Source organism: Atractosteus spatula, chromosome 25 (assembly GCF_055471065.1).
Source record: "Atractosteus spatula isolate fAtrSpa1 chromosome 25, fAtrSpa1.hap1, whole genome shotgun sequence".
Taxonomy (NCBI): Eukaryota; Metazoa; Chordata; class Actinopteri; order Semionotiformes; family Lepisosteidae; genus Atractosteus; species Atractosteus spatula.
In genome coordinates this window covers 5623953-5645852 of record NC_142730.1, presented here as the reverse complement: position 1 = coordinate 5645852, position 21900 = coordinate 5623953, and the positions used below count along the sequence as shown (strand labels likewise).

Genomic DNA, 21900 nt, shown 5'->3' with positions numbered 1-21900 from the left:
CAGCCTGCACCTCCCCCCCCTTCATAGGCTTCTACCCCTCCTCTCCCCTCAACCAATCCGTCGCCTGTTTTCGACGTCATCGCGCCGCTCTTCCTGTTTTCCGACGGCGAGGCGGTGGAGCCCACAACACACTGCGGAGCCTGAGCTGCACTGCCAAACCCCTTAATCCCTCTGCAGGTAGGGAGCGCCTTTCTCGTTCGCCCCGGGTGGGTGTTCGCGGAGACACGCGTGGCTGGTGTCGGGGAGGCGGGGCGGGGACGGCAGCGAGCCCAGTTGGTCTGCGCCGGGAGATGTGGCCCCCAGCCGCTCACGACCCGCCTGTGGTATCGCGACATGACGTTCGGGGTGCGAGGAGTGAAGGCTGGCGAGAGTGGGCTGGAGGTGGAAGAGGCAGGGGTCCCGGGTCGCGCTGAGTGGGGTGGGGTGGGGTGGGGGGGTCGGTCGGAGCCGATACTGGCTGTGCATCTGTGCCTGTGAGAAGCAGAGGCATCGGGGGTCGTGTGATCGCGAGTCGGAGCTCTACAGGCGCTAGGGCCGGTCCTGCCGGTGCCGCTGGATGTCGGGACAGCAGGGGTTCAGCATGAACAGTAGCTTCAGCGCGCTGCTGGCGCTGCACAGGGTGGTATCGTTGCGGGGTGGTCTGGCACGGCTTGGCCCAGGACGGTATTTTACCGGGAGGGAACAGTTCGCCGGCTCGGGCTGTGCAGAGCGCACTTCTCCTGTCCCGCAGAGCTGTCTCTGGGGACCGCAGGGGAAGGACGCCGGTGCGTCTCCCGGGCGTGTTCGTCCTTGTCCGCCCCCTCACACGAGTGCTGTCAGCCTCTCTTAATGACAACAACAACAACAACACTAGGAATAGTAATAACATGTTGTTTATCAAGTCCCTTTCCAAGCCCACTGACGCCGTGCATAGTGATGAAGAGAGACAGAAAAACACGGTAAAAAGTCAAAGGAAAAATTAAGCCAAAACATCCAGGAGTCGAAGCAGGACAGTCAGTCTGTAGCAGTGGGGACAGTGAGCGCAGCACAGAGCCGTTCAGGGCTGCTGAGGGAGCCAGAATATTTTGAGCCTGGAAGCCAGTTAGGAGACACGCAGTGCTGCGGCGATGACTGCAGAGGCGGGCAGTGTGGGGTTTCACTGTGTCCCGCCTGATCGAACCACAGGCCAGAGGAGACAGGCAGGAACTACAGGGAAGAGCATTTAAAGCCAAGGACAGGAAGCATTGCTTTACACAAAGGGTGGTGGGGGTGTGGAACAGGCTGCCCAGCTGTGTGCTTGAAGCTGGTACCCTGGATTCTTTCCAGAAACAGCTGGTTGAGATCCTCCAATCAGGACAGGAGGCACTCCGTTACACGGAGGGTGGTGGGAGCGTGGAACAGATCCTGAGATCAATTGACTACTAACAACCCAACGGGCTGGACAGGCCGAGTGGCTCCTTTGCTTTATAACCAGTCCAGTCCAGTTTATTTGTCGTATGCACCAGTGCAACGCGCAGCTTCTTCTGTTCTCAGTGCCTGTCCTGGTTTCCCTGTGTCCCAGTTTGTGCTGGGGGTGAAGCTATCTGTATCCCTTAGGATCTCACCTCCCTGCAAGTCCTCCTCTCACCCTCTCGTGTTCTGACTGGAGCGGCCCAGTTCCTCTCTGGAGAGGTCCGGTTCCTCTCTGAGACCCACAGTCACTCTACAGTGTGCTGTTCTGACTGGAGAGGTCCGGTTCCTCTATGAGACCCACAGTCACTCTACAGTGTGCTGTTCTGACTGGAGAGGTCCGGTTCCTATCTGAGACCCACAGTCACTCTACAGTGTGCTGTTCTGACTGGAGAGGTCCGGTTCCTCTCTGAGACCCACAGTCGCTCTGCAGTGTGCTGTTGTGACTGGAGAGGTCCGGTTCCTCTCTGAGACCCACAGTCACTCTACAGTGTGCTGTTCTGACTGGAGCGGCCCGGTTCCTCTCTGAGACCCACAGTCGCTCTGCAGTGTGCTGTTCTGACTGGAGCGGCCCGGTTCCTCTGTGGTTTCAGACCCACAGCCCGGTAGCCCTGCTGCTCTCGGACCCTGACAGGGAGCTCCGTTTCTGACGTCAGTGGCTTGAGTTCCTACACGTTGCTAGCTCGGCTCCGACCCGGCGTGCCAGAACAACAACAGGAAGACAGACACGTCCGGACCAGCCGGTCCAGTCGCGCTGTCGGTGGGGGGGGGGGGGTTTGGGAGTCGGTTTATTCGGTTTGTGTGGCGCGGGTGTCGGGGTCCCCCTGGCGGCGCCGCGCGGGCACAGCGCCGGCTTCAGGGAATCGGAGCGCTCGTGCGGAGAAAGGAAACCGAAAGCGGAGCGAGGACAGGCGCTGGGATTGCGGCGAGGGGCTCGCGCGGCAGACACACGCGATCGCGGCTGGGCTCCGGGAGCAGCAGAGACCCGGGCTGCACGGATCTCTCTCAGCACAGCGGGGAGGTGCCGGTTCGGGTTTTAAAGTTGAAGCCGCTCGCCGTGACGGTCCGTCCCCACGGACGCTCGGGGAGAGACGAGGACGGGACCGGTTTCCCCCGCAGCTCCGGAAGGCGTCTTTGAATTTCTGCTGACGGGTCACTGATCACCGGAGTCGTCTCACTCCGCTCTCACTCCGCCGGGCAGGCGAGGGCTTTTAGACGAAGTTCCTGAGCCGCCGGTCGGCTGTCGGTGTTCACCGTAAGTCATTAACGCAGAGCGGTGTTGAGTGGGGTTGAGTGGGGTTGAGCGGGGTTCAGTGGGGTTCAGTGGGGTTCAGTGCAGCCCGGTTGTTGGCGAAGCATCAGAGCTTCCAGGAGCGACAGGGCAGGCACGCTCTCCCCTCTGTCGTCTTCGGGTTTGTTAAACGCGAAGAAGACGGATTCCTAAAGCAAGGGCTTGTACAGGGCTGATGAAGTGATCTGATCTTAAATTAAATCGGGGGACGGGGGGGGGGGGGGGGGTCACGTCACCCCCCTTCAGGCGCTCGGGGCGTCCCGGCAGAGCCCCTCGCGCTGCTGCTGCGGCTCCGCTCCGATTAGCTGAGCCGTGAGTCACGGCGCGCGCTGTCGCCCGGCGTTAGCGTGATGCGCGCGGCTCCGCGCGAGGGGAGCTACTTGATTTTGTCGAATCTTCTTTTCAGCGCCTCGTTGGCCTGGATTGAACGTGTAAAAGCTGCATTTTTCATAGTCCTGGTTCAGAATCGCCGGTCGGTTTTGTTGGACTCGTTGCGGGGGGGGAAGTGGGGAGACTCCTCTGCGTGCCAGGAAAAGGCTGGGGTGCGATTAGAGACGGGCTGACGGCCGAGAGCCAGCCCGGGGGGCTCGCTGGGGGAGTACGGGTCTCCGTCAGCTGGTGCGGTGACCCGGGCTCGAACCCGCGCTTCCCGGGTCTCCGGTGCGGGATTCTGGCGCCAGTCCCGCCGGCTGGCTCGGTGCGGGGGGGAGGTCTCGCCCCCGGAGCAGCACTAACGCCCCCCTCTCCTCTCTCCCCAGGTGCTCGGGGCCCGAGCCGGTGTGCCCCCCCCCTGCCCGGCCCTCCCGGCGCGCTATGAGCGCAGGAGGTGGCCGTGCCAGAGCACCGCGCCAGCCTCTGTCCCGCCGCCCGCCCCTTCACCCCCTCCACCCCCTCCAGCCCCCCCCCGCGGGCCCCCCGGACTTCCGGCAGCAGCAGGTCCAGTTCCTCACTGGCCAGAACCCCGAGGCCCCCCGCTTCTGCCCGGCCCAGCCCGGAGCGCGCCTCGGTTTCGGGTACCCCGCCGGCTACCCCGGCCAGCACCCCGGCTTCAGGGGCCCACCCCGATACAGGGGGGGCTCGTACGCTCCGGCTTACGGTCGCGCCCCGTTCCGGCTGCCGGGCCGGAGCCAGAACCAGAGCCCTAGGGGCTGGGAGCAGAGCTACGCCCAGAGGCGGGCCCAGGGTGCGTGCCCCCGGCCGCCCGGCCCGGCCCGGCAGGACCCCGTCGACGCCCTCTCCTCCAGGTTCCAGGACCTGGGCGCCGGGGACGACCGGCCCGCCCGCGGCGCGGTCCTGCAGAGCCTGAGGGCGCTGGGCCCCGGGGAGACGGCGCACGCCCGGCTGCTCGCCAAGCGGCTGCGCCTCCCGAAGAAGAGCGTCAACAAGGCGCTGTACGCCCTCGAGAAGGAGGGGCGCGCCCACAAACAGGGGGAGACCCCGCCCCTCTGGAGCTTGTGCCGAGAGGGAGGAGGAGGAGGAGGAGGGCAGAGGGGAAAGGAGGAGGAGGAGGGCGCGAGGGAGGAAGAGGAAGACCAGGAGGGGAAAGCGGCCGGTGAGGAAGAGGAAGGCGGGAGCTCCCAAGAGGATTCCGACTCGGACTCGGACTCGGAGGGCGGGGGAGAGGAGCCCGGAGGCGAGGCTTTCCGGGAAGGGCCGGGATCGGGAGGCGGGCGAGCAGAGCGGGAGGCGGACCCCGGCTGCGAGGGAGGGGCCGGCGGGGGGGAGGTGGTCGTCGAAGCTGTCTTTGAGGGCGGGGCCGCGGGAGACGAGGAGGAGGACGCCAGCATGTCGGACACCAGGGAGCGGATCTGCCAGTACCTGTACGAGTCGGGCCCGGCCAGCGCCCTCGGGATCTCCAAGCACCTGGGCTTCAGGACCGCCAAGCAGGTGAACCCCTCGCTGTACGCCATGGAGCAGCAGGGCGACGTCGCCCACCAGGGCGGCGCCACGCACCCCGTCTGGGACCTGAGCGACCGGAAGAGGGAGCGGATGGGGCGCCACCGGAGAGTGGCGCAGTCCCAGGCGCAGGGGGTGCCCGGCCGGGGCGCGGTTCCGGGATCGGGATCGGGACCGGGAGGCGGGGAAGACCAGGAGGGCTCCCAGGGGGACGTGATCGGCGCTTTTCCGCTCGGCGGCTTGGAGCCGGTCCGCGGGGCGGGGGGGCTCCCGGGAGGAGACAGAGAGGCGGGGGTGGGGAACGGGGGGCAGCCGGAGGTCAAACCGGAACCAGCCAGCTCCGCCCCCGCGGCCCCCCTGTCTCGGGTGGGGTACCCCGTGGAGGAGAACGGGCAGTGGGCGTCGGATGAGATCCCCGAGTTCCTGAACGCCATGAGCGGGGCGGGCCCGGTGACGCAGGACAGGGGGCCCGGGGCCCTGCAGAAGCTGCAGGAGGTCCAGTCGAAGAACCCGGTCAGCGGGCTGATGGAGTTCGCCCAGCACACGGGCGACAGCTGCGACTTCCTGCTGCTGGAGCAGAGCGGGCCCTCGCACGACCCCAGGTCAGTACGGTCCGCCGTGCCGTCCCGTCGGGCCACAGCGAGTACAGTGTGTGAGAGCATGGCCCACACTGATCGCACACTCTCGTTCCCCGTCCCCAGGTTCAAGATGCAGGTGGTGCTGGGAAGCAGGAAGTTCCCCGTCTCGGAGGCGTCCAGTAAAAAGACCGCGAAGAAGGAGGCGGCGGCCGAAGCCCTGAAGGTCCTGCTGAGAGAGCTGGAGGGGGGAGAGGAAATGAGCTCGGAGGCCATGGACACGCAGAGTCTCACGTCTCACACCACAGTGAGTACAGTGTGTGAGAGCATGGCCCACACTGATCCCACTGCTCACACCACAGTGAGTACAGTGTGTGAGAGCATGGCTCACACTGATCCCACGCCTCGCACCACAGTGAGTACAGTGTGTGAGAGCGTGGCCCACACCGCTCACACCACAGTGAGTACAGTGTGTGAGAGCGTGGCTCACACCGCTCACACCACAGTGAGTACAGTGTGTGAGAGCATGGCTCACACTGATCCCACTGCTCACACCACAGTGAGTACAGTGTGTGAGAGCATGGCCCACACTGATCCCACCGCTCACACCACAGTGAGTACAGTGTGTGAGAGCGTGGCCCACACTGATCCCACTGCTCACACCACAGTGAGTACAGTGTGTGAGAGCGTGGCCCACACTGATCCCACTGCTCACACCACAGTGAGTACAGTGTGTGAGAGCGTGGCCCACACCGCTCACACCACAGTGAGTACAGTGTGTGAGAGCATGGCTCACACTGATCCCACTGCTCACACCACAGTGAGTACAGTGTGTGAGAGCATGGCTCACACTGATCCCACTGCTCACACCACAGTGAGTACAGTGTGTGAGAGCGTGGCCCACACTGATCCCACTGCTCACACCACAGTGAGTACAGTGTGTGAGAGCGTGGCCCACACCGCTCATACCACAGTGAGTACAGTGTGTGAGAGCATGGCTCACACTGATCCCACTGCTCACACCACAGTGAGTACAGTGTGTGAGAGCGTGGCCCACACCGCTCACACCACAGTGAGTACAGTGTGTGAGAGCATGGCTCACACTGATCCCACTGCTCACACCACAGTGAGTACAGTGTGTGAGAGCATGGCCCACACTGATCCCACTGCTCACACCACAGTGAGTACAGTGTGTGAGAGCATGGCCCACACTGATCCCACTGCTCACACCACAGTGAGTACAGTGTGTGAGAGCGTGGCCCACACCGCTCACACCACAGTGAGTACAGTGTGCGAGAGCATGGCTCACACTGATCCCACTGCTCACACCACAGTGCGTACAGTGTGTGAGAGCGTGGCCCACACTGATCCCACTGCTCACACCACAGTGAGTACAGTGTGTGAGAGCGTGGCCCACACTGATCCCACTGCTCACACCACAGTGAGTACAGTGTGCGAGAGCATGGCTCACACTGATCCCACTGCTCACACCACATGACATGATGTCATGGAGATCATTGAGACCACTGGTCTCAATACCATGGTCAGGGGAAAGAGAAAAAGAAAAAAGGCTTAAAAGGAAACACTGCAAGTACAGAGAAAAAGAGAAGGGGTGGGGAGAGCTAGGGGTAAGGGAAAAAACCTAGTTCTGAGGTCACTAATCCCACCATGACACTGTAGTGGATACAGAGGGCACAAGACGCACTGTATGACCATGTCTCCCCTTTGTTACAGTGCACTGCTCCAGAGGGCTCGGCGGAGGCGGTCTCTCGCTCGTTGCCGGGGGGCAAGAACCCGGTCAGCATGCTGATGGAGTACGGGCAGAAATCGGGGCACCCCTGCGAGTTCCTCACCGTTGCCCAGCAGGGGCCTGCTCACGACCCCAGGTAACCCCGAGTCATTCCTGTCCGTCAGCCCCTCTCGAGCTGGGGTACAGTGTGTGTGTGTTAATCCACGCCCCCTCCCCTCCTCCTGTCTCTCGCTCAGGTTTACATTCCAGGTGAAAGTTGGGGACCACGTCTTCCCGCCAGCTGTGGCCAACAGCAAGAAGCTGGCGAAGCAGCTGGCAGCAGAGGTGGCCGTGAAGGAGCTGATGGGTGATGGGAAACGCGGGCTGGTACCCAGCAAGGTACGGCGACCCGCCCCCACACGCACACGCACACGCACACGCACACGCGCCCCTACGCTGTGCCTCCGCCCAGCCCGCGGTCGGTAACCTCTCTCCCCCTCCCCTCCCCTCCCCTCCCACAGCCGCAGCTCAGTTTCGAACCCGAGGACGGCGCCCCCAGCCTGCCGCCCGGCCCCTCCCTGCCCCCCCTGACCGTGGCGGAGCTGGAGGCCGCGCACGCGGCCGGCGTGGGCGACCTCATCAACCACCTGAACAAGAACGCCATCAGCGGGCTGCTGGAGTACGCGCGCTCCAAGGGCTTCGCTGCCGAGATCAAGCTGGTGGAGCAGTCCGGGCCGCCGCACGAGCCGCGGTGAGGACGGGGCGCCTGGCGCTGGGGCGCGGGGCCGGGGGTGGCGAGGGCGGGCGCTGACCGCTCTCCCCTCTCCTCTCCTCTCCTCTCCTGCAGGTTCACGTACCAGGCGAAGGTGGGGGGGCGCTGGTTCCCCGCGGTCAGCGCCAGCAGTAAGAAGCAGGGGAAGCAGGAGGCCGCCGACGCCGCGCTGCGCGTGCTCATCGGGGAGGCGGAGAGGGCCGCGCGCACCGGAGAGTTCGCCCCCGAGGTGCGCTCGCTCGCTCGCCGCTCGCCGTCCGGCCCCGTGCGCGGCCCCGTCCGGCGCAGGCTGACCCCTCTCTCTCTCTCCCCCCGTCTCCGCCCAGCTCCCGCTCACCGGCAGCACCCTCCACGACCAGCTGGCCATGCTCAGCCACCAGCGGTTTAACGCCCTGACTGCCAGGATACAGCACAGCCTGCTGGGACGCAAGATACTGGCCACCATCGTCATGAAGAAGGGAGACAGCCTGGGCACTGTGGTCAGCCTGGGCACCGGTGAGTGAGAGGGAGGGACAGATGATGATGATGGAGTGTTCATGTGAAGATACAGAGGAGCTGGACTGAGTGTCTGTACAGTGACTCTCCAGCTCTGATGATGATGAAGGAGTGTTCATGTGAAGATACAGAGGAGCTGGACTGAGTGTCTGTACAGTGACTCTACAGCTCTGATGATGATGAAGGAGTGTTCATGTGAAGATACAGAGGAGCTGGACTGAGTGTCTTTACAGTGACTCTACAGCTCTGATGATGATGAAGGAGTGTAAGTGTGAAGATACAGAGGAGCTGGATTGAGTGTCTGTACAGTTACTCTCCAGCTCTGATGATGATGAAGGAGTGTTCATGTGAAGATACAGAGGAGCTGGACTGAGTGTCTGTACAGTGACTCTCCAGCTCTGATGATGATGAAGGAGTGTTAGTGTGAAGATACAGAGGAGCTGGACTGAGTGTCTCTACAGTCACTCTACAGCTCTGATGATGATGAAGGAGTGTTAGTGTGAAGATACAGAGGAGCTGGACTGAGTGTCTGTACAGTGACTCTCCAGCTCTGATGATGATGAAGGAGTGTTAGTGTGAAGATACAGAGGAGCTGGACTGAGTGTCTCTACAGTCACTCTACAGCTCTGATGATGGCAGTTGTGATGTAAATGCTAACTGAGTATTTGGCTTCTTTGTTGCTAGGAAACCGCTGTGTTAAAGGTGAGGAGCTGAGCCTTAAAGGGGACACAGTTAATGACTGCCACGCAGAAATCATCTCCAGAAGAGGGTTCATCAGGTAAAGACTTGAGTGATGAATACTCCATTGTTTGTGTAGATGGGCAGATGTTTAGTTATGTAGTGAGCTAGAAAATACACAACACTTTTCATCCCAAAAAGCTTCACCAAGATGTGCAGGCCAGAGTGAGTTTAGTCAGGACTCCAGGGTCAACACCCCACTCTTACTGACAGTGTCCTGGGGTCTGTGGTGACCAGTAGTCAGGACTCCAGGGTCCACACCCCACTCTTACTGACAGTGTCCTGGGGTCTGTAGTGACCAGTAGTCAGGACACCAGGGTCAACACCCCACTCTTACTGACAGTGTCCTGGGATCTGTAGTGACCAGTAGTCAGGACACCAGGGTCAACACCCCACTCTTACTGACAGTGTCCTGGGGTCTGTAGTGACCAGCAGTCAGGACACCAGGGTCAACACCCCACTCTTACTGACAGTGTCCTGGGGTCAGCAGTGACCAGCAGTCAGGAGTGTTAAACTGTGAGTTGGAGGGGTGTGTGTGTTGTGTGAATCAGGAGCCGTGAGCCAGTGTACAGTTTCTTCCTGCGTCCTGGTGTCCTTCACAGTGCAGGAATGACTCCTGTGCCCTGGAGAGAGAGAGAGGGAGGGGGATGGAGGGAAGTGAACGGAGAGAGAGAGAGCCAGGGCCGTCTCCTCTCCTGTGTCGTCTCTCTCTGCGTATCGACCTCTCCTGCCGCTGCGGTCTCTCTCGCTTGTGCTTCCTCTGGCTGCCGCAGTCTTCCTCCCCCGCGGAGCTGCGCAGTGCGCACGATGACCGCCTCCCCCTCTGCCTCCCAGGTTTCTGTACAGCGAGCTGATGAAGGGCCTGGAGTCCCAGGACAATATATTTGAGCCGGCTGAGGGAGGGAAACTGCGCCTCAAACCCAGCATCACGTTTCACCTGTACATCAGGTAAGCGCTCCCACACGCAAGAGCACCAGGAGCTGGTCAGGCTTCAGTGCTGTCAGTCACACCCCAGATGCATTGCAGTCTGATCCATTCCAGGTTTTACAGTGCTGTCAGTCAGACTCCCAGTGCACAGCAGTCTGATCCACTCCAGGTTTTACAGTGCTGTCAGACTCCCAGTGCACAGCAGTCTGATCCACTCCAGGTTTTACAGTGCTGTCAGACTCCCAGTGCACAGCAGTCTGATCCACTCCAGGTTTTACAGTGCTGTCAGACTCCCAGTGCACAGCAGTCTGATCCACTCCAGGTTTTATACAGCGGCCAAGCAGACTCCCAGTGTACAGCAGTCTGATCCACTCCAGGTTTTACTGTGCTGTCAGTCAGACTCCCAGTGCACAGCAGTCTGATCCACTCCAGGTTTTACCGCCAGCTGCAGGCCTGTGTCATGGAGATCTCAAGCCGCCTGACTTGTCTCACCCCCCTGTGCGCAGGGGGGCGGGTGGTTAACAGTGGTGTTCGGTCTCTCCCCGCCTCAGCACGGCCCCCTGCGGGGACGGCGCCCTGTTCGACAAGTCGTGCAGCGAGTCCGCGGCCGGGGTGGGCGCCGGCCACCAGCCGCTCTTCGAGAACTCCAAGCAGGGCAAGCTCCGCACCAAGGTGGAGAACGGTGAGGCGTGCTCCTTCTCCCTGTGGCTCCCACCTCTTCCTTCCTCTTCCTTGCCCCCTCCCCCTCCTCCAGTCTCTCCAGTCCATGGTAACCCCGAGCTCTCTCCCCTCTCCGGCTCCGACAGGGGAGGGCACGATCCCGGTGGAGTCCAGCGACATCGTGCCGACGTGGGACGGGATCCAGCACGGCGAGCGGCTCCGCACCATGAGCTGCAGCGACAAGATCCTGCGCTGGAACGTGCTGGGCCTGCAGGGGGCGCTGCTGAGCCACTTCATCGAGCCCGTCTACCTCAGCACAGTCACCCTGGGTGAGGAGGGGGAAGGAGGAGAGGAAGAGGAGGGGAGGAGGGGGAGATAGATGGGAGGAGAGGAAGAGGAGGGGAGGAGGTTAGAGACCCCCGGCTCAGAGGGGCTCTGTTTGTCCCTGCAGGGTACCTGTACAGCCACGGTCACCTGACGCGCGCGGTGTGCTGCCGCCTGGCCAGAGACGGAGACGAGTTCACCAAGAGCCTCCCGCCTCCCTTCAGACTCAACCACCCTGAGGTACGGCTGCACACGCGCTACACACTCCCTACTTGCACAGTACACAAACTCTACTCACACCCTACTCATCATGCGCTACACACACCCTACTCACACAGTACACAAACTCTACTCACCATGTGCTACACACACCCTACTGGCACAGTACACACACCCTACTCATCATGCGCTACACACACCCTACTCACACAATACACAAACTCTACTCATCATGCGCTACACACACCCTACTCTCACAATACACAAACTCTACTCATCACGTGCTACACACTCCATACTCCCACAGAACACAAATTCTCAGTTCAGTGTGTGCTCTCTCTCTGCAGGTGGGCCGTGTCAGTGTGTACGACTCCACGCGCCACACAGGCAAGACGAAGGAGTCCAGTGTGAACTGGAGCCTGGCGGACGGGCAGAGCGTGGAGGTTCTGGACGGAACCAAGGGCAAACAGGACGGGTAGGTGTGGGCTGGGTCGGGCCGAGCCGGGCCCGGGGGCCCACAGGAAACCGGCCCCCTACAGCCCGGAGCCCTGACGTTGTCGTCCTGCTCTCTTCTCCCCTGCTGCTCCAGGCCGAAGCTGGAGACGTCCCGGGCCTCCAAGAGCAGCCTGTTCCGGCTGTTCCAGGCGCTGTGCCAGCGGGCCGGGCGGGCCGAGCTCCTGGCGCTGTCCGCCTACGGAGACGCCAAGCTGGCCGCCCACGACTTCCAGCGGGCCAAGACCCAGTTCTTCTCGGCGCTGCAGGCCATGGGCTACGGCACCTGGATCAACAAGCCGCTGGAGGAGAAGAGCTTCGTGTGCGACAGCCACTGCGCCGAGGGCTAGGGGCCGGGGGGGGCCGGGGGGGCCGGGGGGGCCGGGGGGGGGGCAGGGGGGGTGTGGCGCTTGGGCATCGTGGCCGCCGGGCACGTGATCCACTCGGACCGCAGCAGGCATTTCTAACACACTGCTCGAACCCCCAGCTCCCAGGAGCCCCTGCGTCATGGAGCGGGGGATGGTGGGACGCGTGGCGTGGTGTGGTGTGGCTCTGCTGGGGTGGGGTGGTGGGGGGGGGGGCGGTGTTCCCCGCGGTCTCACTGCTGTGCCGACCGGACTCTCGCCCAGCGGCTCCCCGTGTCCAGGCTGCGGCTCGAGCCCGATCTCCCGCGCGGTGTCCCTGCCGGCGTGTGCGTGGCCCTCCCCCGCGCCGCCCTGTTCTGCGGGGCGAGGGGCAGGAATCGCGCCCGTCGGCCAGCCCCTCTCTCGGTTCGTCTCGTCTCGAGTGGCGTTCCGCTGGGATCTTCCCCAAGCCACCCAGCCAGTCAAAGTGCCTCACAGAGAGCTGGTCGGCGCGGATCCGGGCCGGCTCTGCCCCGCTTAGCGAACCGGACGCCGAGGTCCAAACCGGGTTCTTCTTGTTTCTCGACGTGTTCGATTCTGTGAAAACGGTATTCGAGGTTATTGGTCAAATTCAGATGTTCTTTACCAGAAAACGGTACGATCAGGTTAGTGGGGGTTTACTGAAGGGGCGATGAGCTGGACGGGAGACACGGGACAGTCCTGAGCAGCCGGGGGGGGGCGTGGGGCTTCTGTTGGGGGGGGCATTGCTGGCTTAACCTTTTCAACTCGGGGGGGAAAAGGCTTCTCCGTCGCAGGCCGGTACCCGTGCGTCGAAGATGGAGGTCGGTTCCTCCCCGGGGAGCCACGCAGCCAACGTGAAGCAGCACAGAGGCGGGAGGGTCGCTGGGAAGGGGAATCATGGGATTGACTGGCCTGTGGCGGCAGGGGCCGGCACAGCTGTCGATCGCCGCTGCCCGCCTCAGTGATGAGCACTCCAGGCGCCTCTCCGCCGCCCTGATGCCGACCCGATATTCCCGTCGGTGTCCAGAGAAGAAACGGACAGCTCGGTTTCATTAGCGTCTCCCGTTCCAGCTCGCTCGTGTCCCTGCGGAGGTCAGTCGAGTTGCGCCCAGCTCACAGGCGAACGGCGGCGGGCGTCACGAGTTTATTAAGACTTTATTTTAGGAAGCCATACCTCTGGGTTTTATCTCCTGTTGGTTTTAATTTTTCGAAATCGGCGCCAGGGGCGTTGGGCTGCGTGTTCATTCCTGTTCCTGCGAGCGGCAGACTGGAGCGCTTGGTTTAAGCGCTGTCTTTGTTTTGTTTTCCCAGCTGTGATGGCAATGTCACAGGCCCGGGCCTCTGATCGCTGCTCGATCCCGGGCCTGTGAGCGTCTGACGTGTTCTGTTTTTAATAAAAAAGGTTTGGCAGGACCGTGGGTTTGGCCTGGTCTTTGTTCCGGGAGGAGGGTGGGGGGCTGGCCTGGGAGGAGGCACTCAGCTGCTGCAGGAGCAGCACTGCCACTAGGGGTCTGTCCACCTGCCTGGGTCTGTCCACACTCGCCTCTCTGTCCACCTGCCCGGGTCTGTCCACACCCACCTCTCTGTCCACACCCACCTCTCTGTCCACACTCGCCTCTCTGTCCACCTGCCCGGGTCTGTCCACACTCACCTCTCTGTCCACCTGCCCGGATTTGTCCACACTTGCCTCTCTGTCCACCTGCCCAGGTCTGTCCACACTCACCTCTCTGTCCACACTCGCCTCTCTGTCCACCTGCCCGGGTCTGTCCACCTGCCTGGGTCTGTCCACACCCACCTCTCTGTCCACACTGTCCAGTGTCCATTAGTCAGTTTGCTCTTGCTGCTGTTTTCTCGGACACGCTGGCCCTCAGCACCAGGACTGGGGTCCCCTGGGTCCGAGGAAGAGCTGCGGAACCCCCCCTCCAGCCTGAGAGGACAGCAGGGACCCCAGTTTCACCAGCCGGCTGAGACGGGGGAGAGGCTGAGAGTGATGTCATACTCCTCGATGGCACTGGGTGCCTCTCTACTGCACTGGGTGCACCCCCAGCACCCCTGAGCCCCTCTCTTGCACGCAGGGAGAAGAGACGGGGGGTGACGCGGTGTGGGCGGGTGCTGGAAGGAAGGACGCGGGTGCGAGCGAGTCGGACTACTATCTTTATTGAAGCTCTAATGGCGCTGGGTCATTCCAGGACACAAGGACAGTGAAACCACAACGAACAGCGAGTGGCCGGGGGCCCCCCCAGCCCCCTTCTCCACTCCAGAGAAAACCGAACAAAAAACAGAAAGAGACAACGAGTCTGCGCCCCGTTCACCCGTCCGCTCTCGGGGTCACTCCAGGGGAGGGGGGGGGGCGGACAAGCTGAGCAGCCTCCCCCCTTCCTTTTCCTAATGCAGGCCTCCTGGATCCTGGTGCTCCTGGCTTCAGCCCCGGTGGGCTCAGAGTTAACCTCCCCTTCCTCACCCCAGAACATTGGTCCCCTTTTCTGGGGTCCCTTGCCTCGAAGCCAGGGTGGTCCCCGACTTTACTGTCCCCCCTCACCCTGCCACCACCCCCTGCTCTGAAGTTGAGGTGCGCCACTCTAACGGCCCTCAACAACCTGGGGGTGACTGAAAGACCCCTCGAGCCCCCTGCTGAGGCTGTGCCCCCTCCCCCCTCCCCCACACTGGATTGGAGCTGGGGACCCCCGAGCTGGGACATGGAGTGTCACTTCAGGCGCTGTTGTGCAAAGTCATAGAGACGCGTCAACGCTCCAGAGATGAGAGCAGGGGGCGGGGCTGTGGTCTGCCGGAGAATCTCAGCTTGGGACTGGCCTCTGTGGTGGGAGAGGCTGGCTTCCTCTGAGTCCGCTGCTTGAGAAGAGACCAGCTGCGCTCTCTCTCTCTCTCTCTCTCTCGCTGGCTGGATTGTGCAGCGCTCACGCAAGGGGACTCCAGGAGGTGCTGCTGTTTCTTAGATTCTGCTGCTGTTACTGCTGAGGTGTAGGCGTGGCTCTGTTTTCTTGCTTTTGGGTTGGGTAGCCCAGCTGTCAATCAGTCTTCAATCGCGGAAGGTGATTGGCTGTTGGGTCCCCACCCCCCAGCCCCCAGGCGCCAGGTGATTGGTCACTCCGGGATATGGAGGGCGGTCTTGGCGGTGTAGTTCTGGAAGAGTGGCTGCAGGAACATGCCCACCGTGCCGAAGACGCAGACGAACACGAAGATCCACAAGAAGAGGCGGTCGATCACCATGGCAACGTATTTCCAGTCCTCGCTGACCTGCAGCCAGGGGAGACCGGGTTAGGGTTCAGGTGGGGGTGGAGAACAACACTGACCGACTCTCTGAGCACCCCAGTCACCCCAACAATGACCGACTCTCTCCAATCACCCCAACACTGACCAAGTCTCCCCAGTCACCCCAACACTGACCAACTCTCTGAGCGCCCCAGTCACCCCAACACTGTCAGACTCTCCCCAACACTGACCAACTCTCCCCAATCACCCCAACACTGACCGACTCTCCCCAGTCACCCCAACACTGACCGACTCTCTGAGTGCCCCAGTCACCCCAACACTGTCAGACTCTCCCCAGCCCCCCCAACACTGACTCTGTGACCGTCCCCAGACCCCCCAGCCCCCTCAGTGACTCACGCTCTGGTCGTCGTCCTCGCTCTTCATGTGGTTGGCGATAAACCTCACACCCTCCACCGCCTCCTCGAACCCGGGGCAGGCCTGGCCGAGGAAGAAGGAGGAGGAGGAAGAGGAGGAGTGAGGGGGCGGGGCCGGCTGGCTCCTGGGGGGCGGGGCGTCCCTGAGCCCGTTCAGCCCGTCGGGGCCCCCCCCGGCGCCCCCCACCGGCGCCCCCAGCTCCGCCCCGAAGCCCTGCACGGTGGCGCGGTTGACGTAGCAGGTGCAGGGGGCGGCGCGGCCCTCCCGCTCCTCGCGGGCGCGGCGCCGGTGGCGCAGCCGCTGCCGGGCGCAGTTGTGGCGCGGCTGGCGCATGAACAGCAGGGCGGGCAGCTTCTCCAGGAAGACCAGCTTGACCCAGGGGGGCATGGTGTGCGTGGTGGGCGAGCGGTGGTGCACGTTGAGCACGCACACGCTGGTGACGATGGAGAAGGTCACCAGCACCATGGTGAACATCAGGTACTTGCCCACCAGCGGCACGTCCAGCGAGGTGGGCGGCACGATCTTGGAGATGAGCAGCAGGAAGACGGTGAGGGCCAGCAGCACGGAGATGCAGAGCGTCATCTTCTCGCCGCAGTCCGAGGGCAGGTAGAAGACCAGGATGGCCAGCGAGGTGATGAGCACGCAGGGGATGATGAGGTTGATGGTGTAGAAGAGGGGCTTGCGGCGGATGATGAAGTCGTAGGTGATGTCCACGTAGGTGGAGTCGGCCGGGTTCTCGTTGCGCCGCCCCGGCAGGGCGATGATGTCCCACTCGCCGCTGGGGGTGAAGTCGTCCATGCTGGCCACGTCGGAGCGCAGCACCAGGTCGATCTCGGTGCGGTCGTAGGTCCAGGAGCGGAACTTGAGCGTGCAGTTCTGCTGGTCGAAGGGGAAGTGCTTGACCTCGATCTTGCAGGCGCTCTTGTAGATGGCGGGCGGGAGCCAGAAGACGCTGCCGTCGTAGGACACCACGGCGTTGGAGTAGAAGGACACCTCGTACATCCCGTCCGCGCTGCCGGAGAGAGAGAGAGAGGGTGAGGGCGAGCGGAGGAGGGGGCGGTGTTCGGAGCCGCGGGGGCGGGGGCACCCACTTGTTGTAGAGGACGACGTCCGGCAGCCAGATGTGCTTCGAGGGCAGCCGCACCTTCACCATCCCTTCAAACTCGTTCGGGTCCCACGTCAGGCGGTAGTCCTGCCACTCCTGCCAACACACACAAGGGGGCGCCGCTGAGAGCTCTCATCTAACCTCCCACCTAATCTAATTCGGGGGGGGGGGGGAGCTGTAGTCTATCCCCGCAAACAACGGGTGCAAGGCAGGATACACCCTGGACAGGACGCCAGTCCATCACAGGACAGATAGACACACACTCTCACACACCCCGGAGAGGACACCAGTCCATCACAGGACAGATAGACACACACTCTCACACACCCCGGAGAGGACACCAGTCCATCACAGGACAGATAGACACACACTCTCACACACCCTGGAGAGGACACCAGTCCATCACAGGACAGATAGACACACACTCTCACACACCCTGGAGAGGACACCAGTCCATCACAGGACACATAGACACACACACATTCACACACCTTGGAGAGGACACCAGTCCATCACAGGACACACACACACACACACACACACACACACACACACACACACACACACACACACACACACACACACCAGGGCCGGTTTTCCCAGAAGCCAATTAACCCACCAGCGTGTCTTTGGACTGTGGGAGGAAACCCACACAAACACTGGGAGAACACACGAACTCCTCCACACAGACAGCAGCCCAGGTCCAGAACTGATCCCAGGGCCCCAGTGCTGCGAGGCAGCAATGTGAACCACTGTGCCGCCCTCAAGCCAGTCTATTGTGCAGTAGAGAAGCAGTGATGGAGAGAGACAGAGAGACTCACCTGCGTCAGCCACACATTCGTGGTCATGATCTGCTCTCGCTCGTGCTGCAGGCGTAGGGGAACAGGAAGAAACCATGTTAGTGGTTTAATGCAGAGCGACGGTGCAGAACAGACCCCACGGTGCAGGCCAGCCCCTCTGGAGACTCACCACGCTGATCAGCTGAGCCAGAGACACCATCAGCTGCACAGTCACAAGCTCCGAGCCATTGGTCGCCGGACGGATCAGTTTGTTGTAGTGGGCGGGGTTTAAGAGATGCTCCACCAATCGTTCTTCTGTGTCTGCTGTCAGGCTCCCTACAGTATAGATCAATGGTTAAAGATTTCCTACTCCTCTTGTCCTGGATTCACCAGCAAACTGAGACACACCTGGCTGGACTGGAGACACTGCTAGAGACACTGCTGTCCCTTTCCTCTCACACTGCCCCTGAATTCACACACTGACACACCCCTGACTGGACTGGAGACACTGCTGTCCCTCTCCTCTCACACTGCCCCTGAATTCACACACTGACACCCCCCTGACTGGACTGGAGACACTGCTGTCCCTCTCCTCTCACACTGCCCCTGAATTCACACACTGACACACCCCTGACTGGACTGGAGACACTGCTGTCCCTCTCCTCTCACACTCCCCCTGTATTCACACACTGACACACCCCTGACTGGACTGGAGACACTGCTGTCCCTCTCCTCTCACACTGCCCCTGAATTCACACACTGACACCCCCCTGACTGGGCAGTACTGGGTAACCAGGCTGCTGCTGTAAAAGGAGTTGATGGACCAGTAGGGGGCGTTCTTCTACCACACCACCGTATGGTGACTGTGGACACTTAAAAGTGAGGACATTAAAAATCCCAGGACACCTTGTTCTCACTAGATTCCATAGAGAGATGTACTGTCCATCCTCCCTAAATTCCCCTTTAATTCAGCTGGTACAGCAGTGTCTCTCTCCTGCCCTGATCTGTGTACACTACAGAGAGGATGAGGTGCTGTAGGAATTATTATTATTGCACTGACAGCTCATCCTTACACACACACTCATGCACACAGCATCCTGTGAGATGTGGTTGCCAAGACAACAGGCTCTTTTCGCCCTGTAGCAGAGAGCAGAGGGCAGGAAAGTGAGGGAGAAGAAGGAGGGGGCTGGGGGTGAGGGTGGGGGAGGGGGTAGGAGACACTACAGCTGCCTGGAAACTGACAGGGACACATACAGCACACTGCACTCCTACTGCTCCATACATCACACACACTGCACTCCTACTGCTCCATACATCACACACACTGCACTCCTACTGCATCCATACATCACACACTGCACTCCTACTGCTCCATACATCACACACACTGCACTCCTACTGCTCCATACATCACACACTGCACTCCTACTGCTCCATACATCACACACACTGCACTCCTACTGCTCCATACATCACACACACTGCACTCCTACCGCTCCATACATCACACACTGCACTCCTACTGCTCCATACATCACACACACTGCACTCCTACTGCATCCATACATCACACACACTGCACTCCTACTGCTCCATACATCACACACTGCACTCCTACTGCTCCATACATCACACACACTGCACTCCTACTGCTCCATACATCACACACTGCACTCCTACTGCTCCATACATCACACACACTGCACTCCTACTGCTCCATACATCACACACACTGCACTACTACCACTCCATACATCACACACACTGCACTCCTACTGCTCCATACATCACACACACTGCACTCCTACTGCTCCATACATCACACACTGCACTCCTACTGCTCCATACATCACACACACTGCACTCCTACTGCTCCATACATCACACACACTGCACTCCTACTGCATCCATACATCACACACACTGCACTCCTACCACTCCATACATCACACACACTGCACTCCTACTGCATCCATACATCACACACACTGCACTCCTACTGCTCCATACATCACACACACTGCACTCCTACTGCATCCATACATCACACACACTGCACTCCTACTGCTCCATACATCACACACACTGCACTCCTACTGCATCCATACATCACACACTGCACTCCTACTGCTCCATACATCACACACACTGCACTCCTACTGCTCCATACATCACACACACTGCACTCCTACTGCTCCATACATCACACACTGCACTCCTACTGCTCCATACATCACACACACTGCACTCCTACTGCTCCATACATCACACACACTGCACTACTACCACTCCATACATCACACACACTGCACTCCTACTGCTCCATACATCACACACTGTACTCCTACTGCTCCATACATCACACACACTGCACTCCTACTGCTCCATACATCACACACACTGCACTCCTACTGCTCCATACATCACACACTGCACTCCTACTGCATCCATACATCACACACTGCACTCCTACTGCTCCATACATCACACACACTGCACTCCTACTGCTCCATACATCACACACTGCACTCCTACTGCTCCATACATCACACACACTGCACTACTACTGCATCCATACATCACACACACTGAACTCCTACTACACCTGTACAGTGCACACAGCACATATACAGCGGTGAAGTTGACATTCACACTAGAAGTATTAGTAATAGTAGTAACAGTAGCAGTACAAACACCACAGCCATTACGGAATCAGAGTGCTCTGGAGCAGCTGTGCCCCCACCTTGGCGTTGAACCTGCAGCCACCCAGAGGCCCCGCCCCCTTGTCCCCGCCGGTGCCCTGTCCGGGACGCTCGTGTGCAGACCAGGCGTTCGGAGGACTGGACTGTCAGGACTTTGACGGGGCACACAGTGGACCACACAGCCCTAACAGCTCATTAGTGCCGCTTGACGCCGGGGAGGAGACACCCCTGCGTGTCTCCACTGTGGGGACGTCCTGGCGTGTTCTGCGTGGTCCGCCTGCCAGGGGGCCCACGGTTCGTGGGGACACGCTGTCACAGGGTGCCCACACTCGCACGCCACTGCGATATCGCCCTGCTCTCCCCCAGTGCTCGATTGTAAAAGACCCCAAACACGGAAACACAAAGCCAACGCTGATGACGAGCGACAGGGCCGACAGCGGACACAGCGCGCGAGCTGACCCTCCCGCGCCGGTCACATTACATAAGTCGCCTGCGCACCGCACGCGACAGCATCCCAGCGGCACGCGACGCGCGACGCCCAACCCCCCCTCCCCCCTCCTCCTTACACGCGCACCCGCACCCGCACTCACGTCTCCAGCTCGCGAGCAGGCACAGCCACAGCAGCCGGGCCATGGCTGTCCTCGGGACGGCCGCGCGGCGGTCCGCTGTCAAGGCGCCGGGGCAGGAAAGAGCGGAGGCGGCGGTTCTGTGCTCCTTCGCTCGACCGGTCCGTGGCGCCTCGGTCTGCCTTAGCCGAGCCGCAGGCAGCGCGCTGGAAGCGGTGCCGACATGTTCTGAGGCGGCGCAGTCCGGTTCGGGCTCCCAGGAGCCCCGAGTGCTCTCGCGCGCAGGGAGGAGGAGCCGCGCCTACATGATGCGCTCTCGAGAACCGGAGCTTGTTACCCCAGCGCCCCGCGCGACCCAGTCCTCAGCGCATCGGGCTGGAGGGGGTACGCGGTTTTCACGAAGGGGGGTCGGCGGCGGTCCGCAGAGCGGGAGCCGATAAAATGAGCTCATTCCATCCCGGCGGGCCGGTCCGGCGCCGCTGTCCGCTGTCCGCAGTGCTGCTGGGAGGCGTCTCTCTGCGCTGTGCCCGAGCCCTCTTTCGGGAGTCCAAAATCCACGTAGCGCGACGGTTTCTCGTCCCGAGTGCGGGAGCCGGGGGGGTGGCAGCGCGTGACGGCAGAGGGAGAGCCGAGGTGTGCTTCGGTTAGAGTCGCGAGGTGCATGCGGCGTCTCTCTCTCTCTCCCCCCCCCCCCTCCGCCTCCTCCTCCTCCTCCTCCTCCCAGCTCTCTCGCTCTCTCCAGAGGCTCCCGGAATTTCTTCGCGCGTCACGCGTCGTGTCCTTTCCACGGGGTCCGCCGCCTTCCCCTCGTCACACCCGGCCCCCGCTCATGAACCAGCCAGCCGGAGCCGGGCTCGCAGGCAGCGGCGGCGGAGGGAGCGGAGCCAGGGGATGTGTTTGTATTGACGAGTCGAAATGCCCGGCGGCGGCAGAGCAGGGCACGTCCGGCGGGGCTCGGATCTGCGGCTGTTCCTGAGTGGGGGGAGATGACAGCACCGCCGGCCCAGCTCATGAGGCCCGGGCTCCCGGCTGTGAGGCTGTGAGGCTGAGATGAAGGGAAAGCACAGAAGTCACTCTGAGGCTGTGTCTGAAGTGTTGACGTCCGCAGGGCGCCAGGCCCACCCTGATCCCCTTCAGTCCCCAATCTCGGCCCGTCCTGGGGTTCTGCCTCGCGCCCGGACTCATCCTGCGC

At 61.4% G+C, this 21900-nt stretch overlaps 2 protein-coding genes across 3 annotated transcripts; one reads left to right on the top strand and one right to left on the bottom strand.

Annotated features, from left to right (window-relative positions):
- The first annotated feature begins 95 nt into the window (after positions 1 to 95).
- On the top strand, positions 96 to 13325 carry adar (adenosine deaminase RNA specific). Of its 2 annotated transcripts, none has more exons than XM_088905414.1 (15): positions 96 to 177; positions 3478 to 5217; positions 5317 to 5497; positions 6925 to 7076; positions 7177 to 7318; positions 7441 to 7670; positions 7767 to 7920; positions 8018 to 8186; positions 8871 to 8964; positions 9759 to 9872; positions 10403 to 10533; positions 10658 to 10840; positions 10963 to 11075; positions 11402 to 11529; positions 11644 to 13325. In XM_088905414.1, exons 2-15 carry the CDS (start codon positions 3533 to 3535, stop codon positions 11894 to 11896), a joined length of 3729 nt encoding a protein of 1242 aa, XP_088761540.1. In that variant the 5' UTR covers positions 96 to 177; positions 3478 to 3532; the 3' UTR covers positions 11897 to 13325. The 2 variants fall into 2 exon arrangements, with proteins under 2 accessions (XP_088761540.1, XP_088761539.1); XM_088905413.1 differs by lacking the exon at positions 96 to 177 and adding an exon at positions 2326 to 2683.
- A 729-nt stretch (positions 13326 to 14054) lies between these two features.
- chrnb2 (cholinergic receptor, nicotinic, beta 2) lies at positions 14055 to 21411 on the bottom strand. Its single transcript, XM_088905415.1, has 6 exons — positions 20733 to 21411; positions 17631 to 17776; positions 17483 to 17527; positions 16648 to 16757; positions 15539 to 16568; positions 14055 to 15166 (listed from the first exon to the last, which is right to left on the bottom strand). Exons 1-6 carry the CDS (start codon positions 20773 to 20775, stop codon positions 15014 to 15016), a joined length of 1527 nt encoding a protein of 508 aa, XP_088761541.1. The 5' UTR covers positions 20776 to 21411; the 3' UTR covers positions 14055 to 15013.
- Positions 21412 to 21900: the final 489 nt, after the last annotated feature.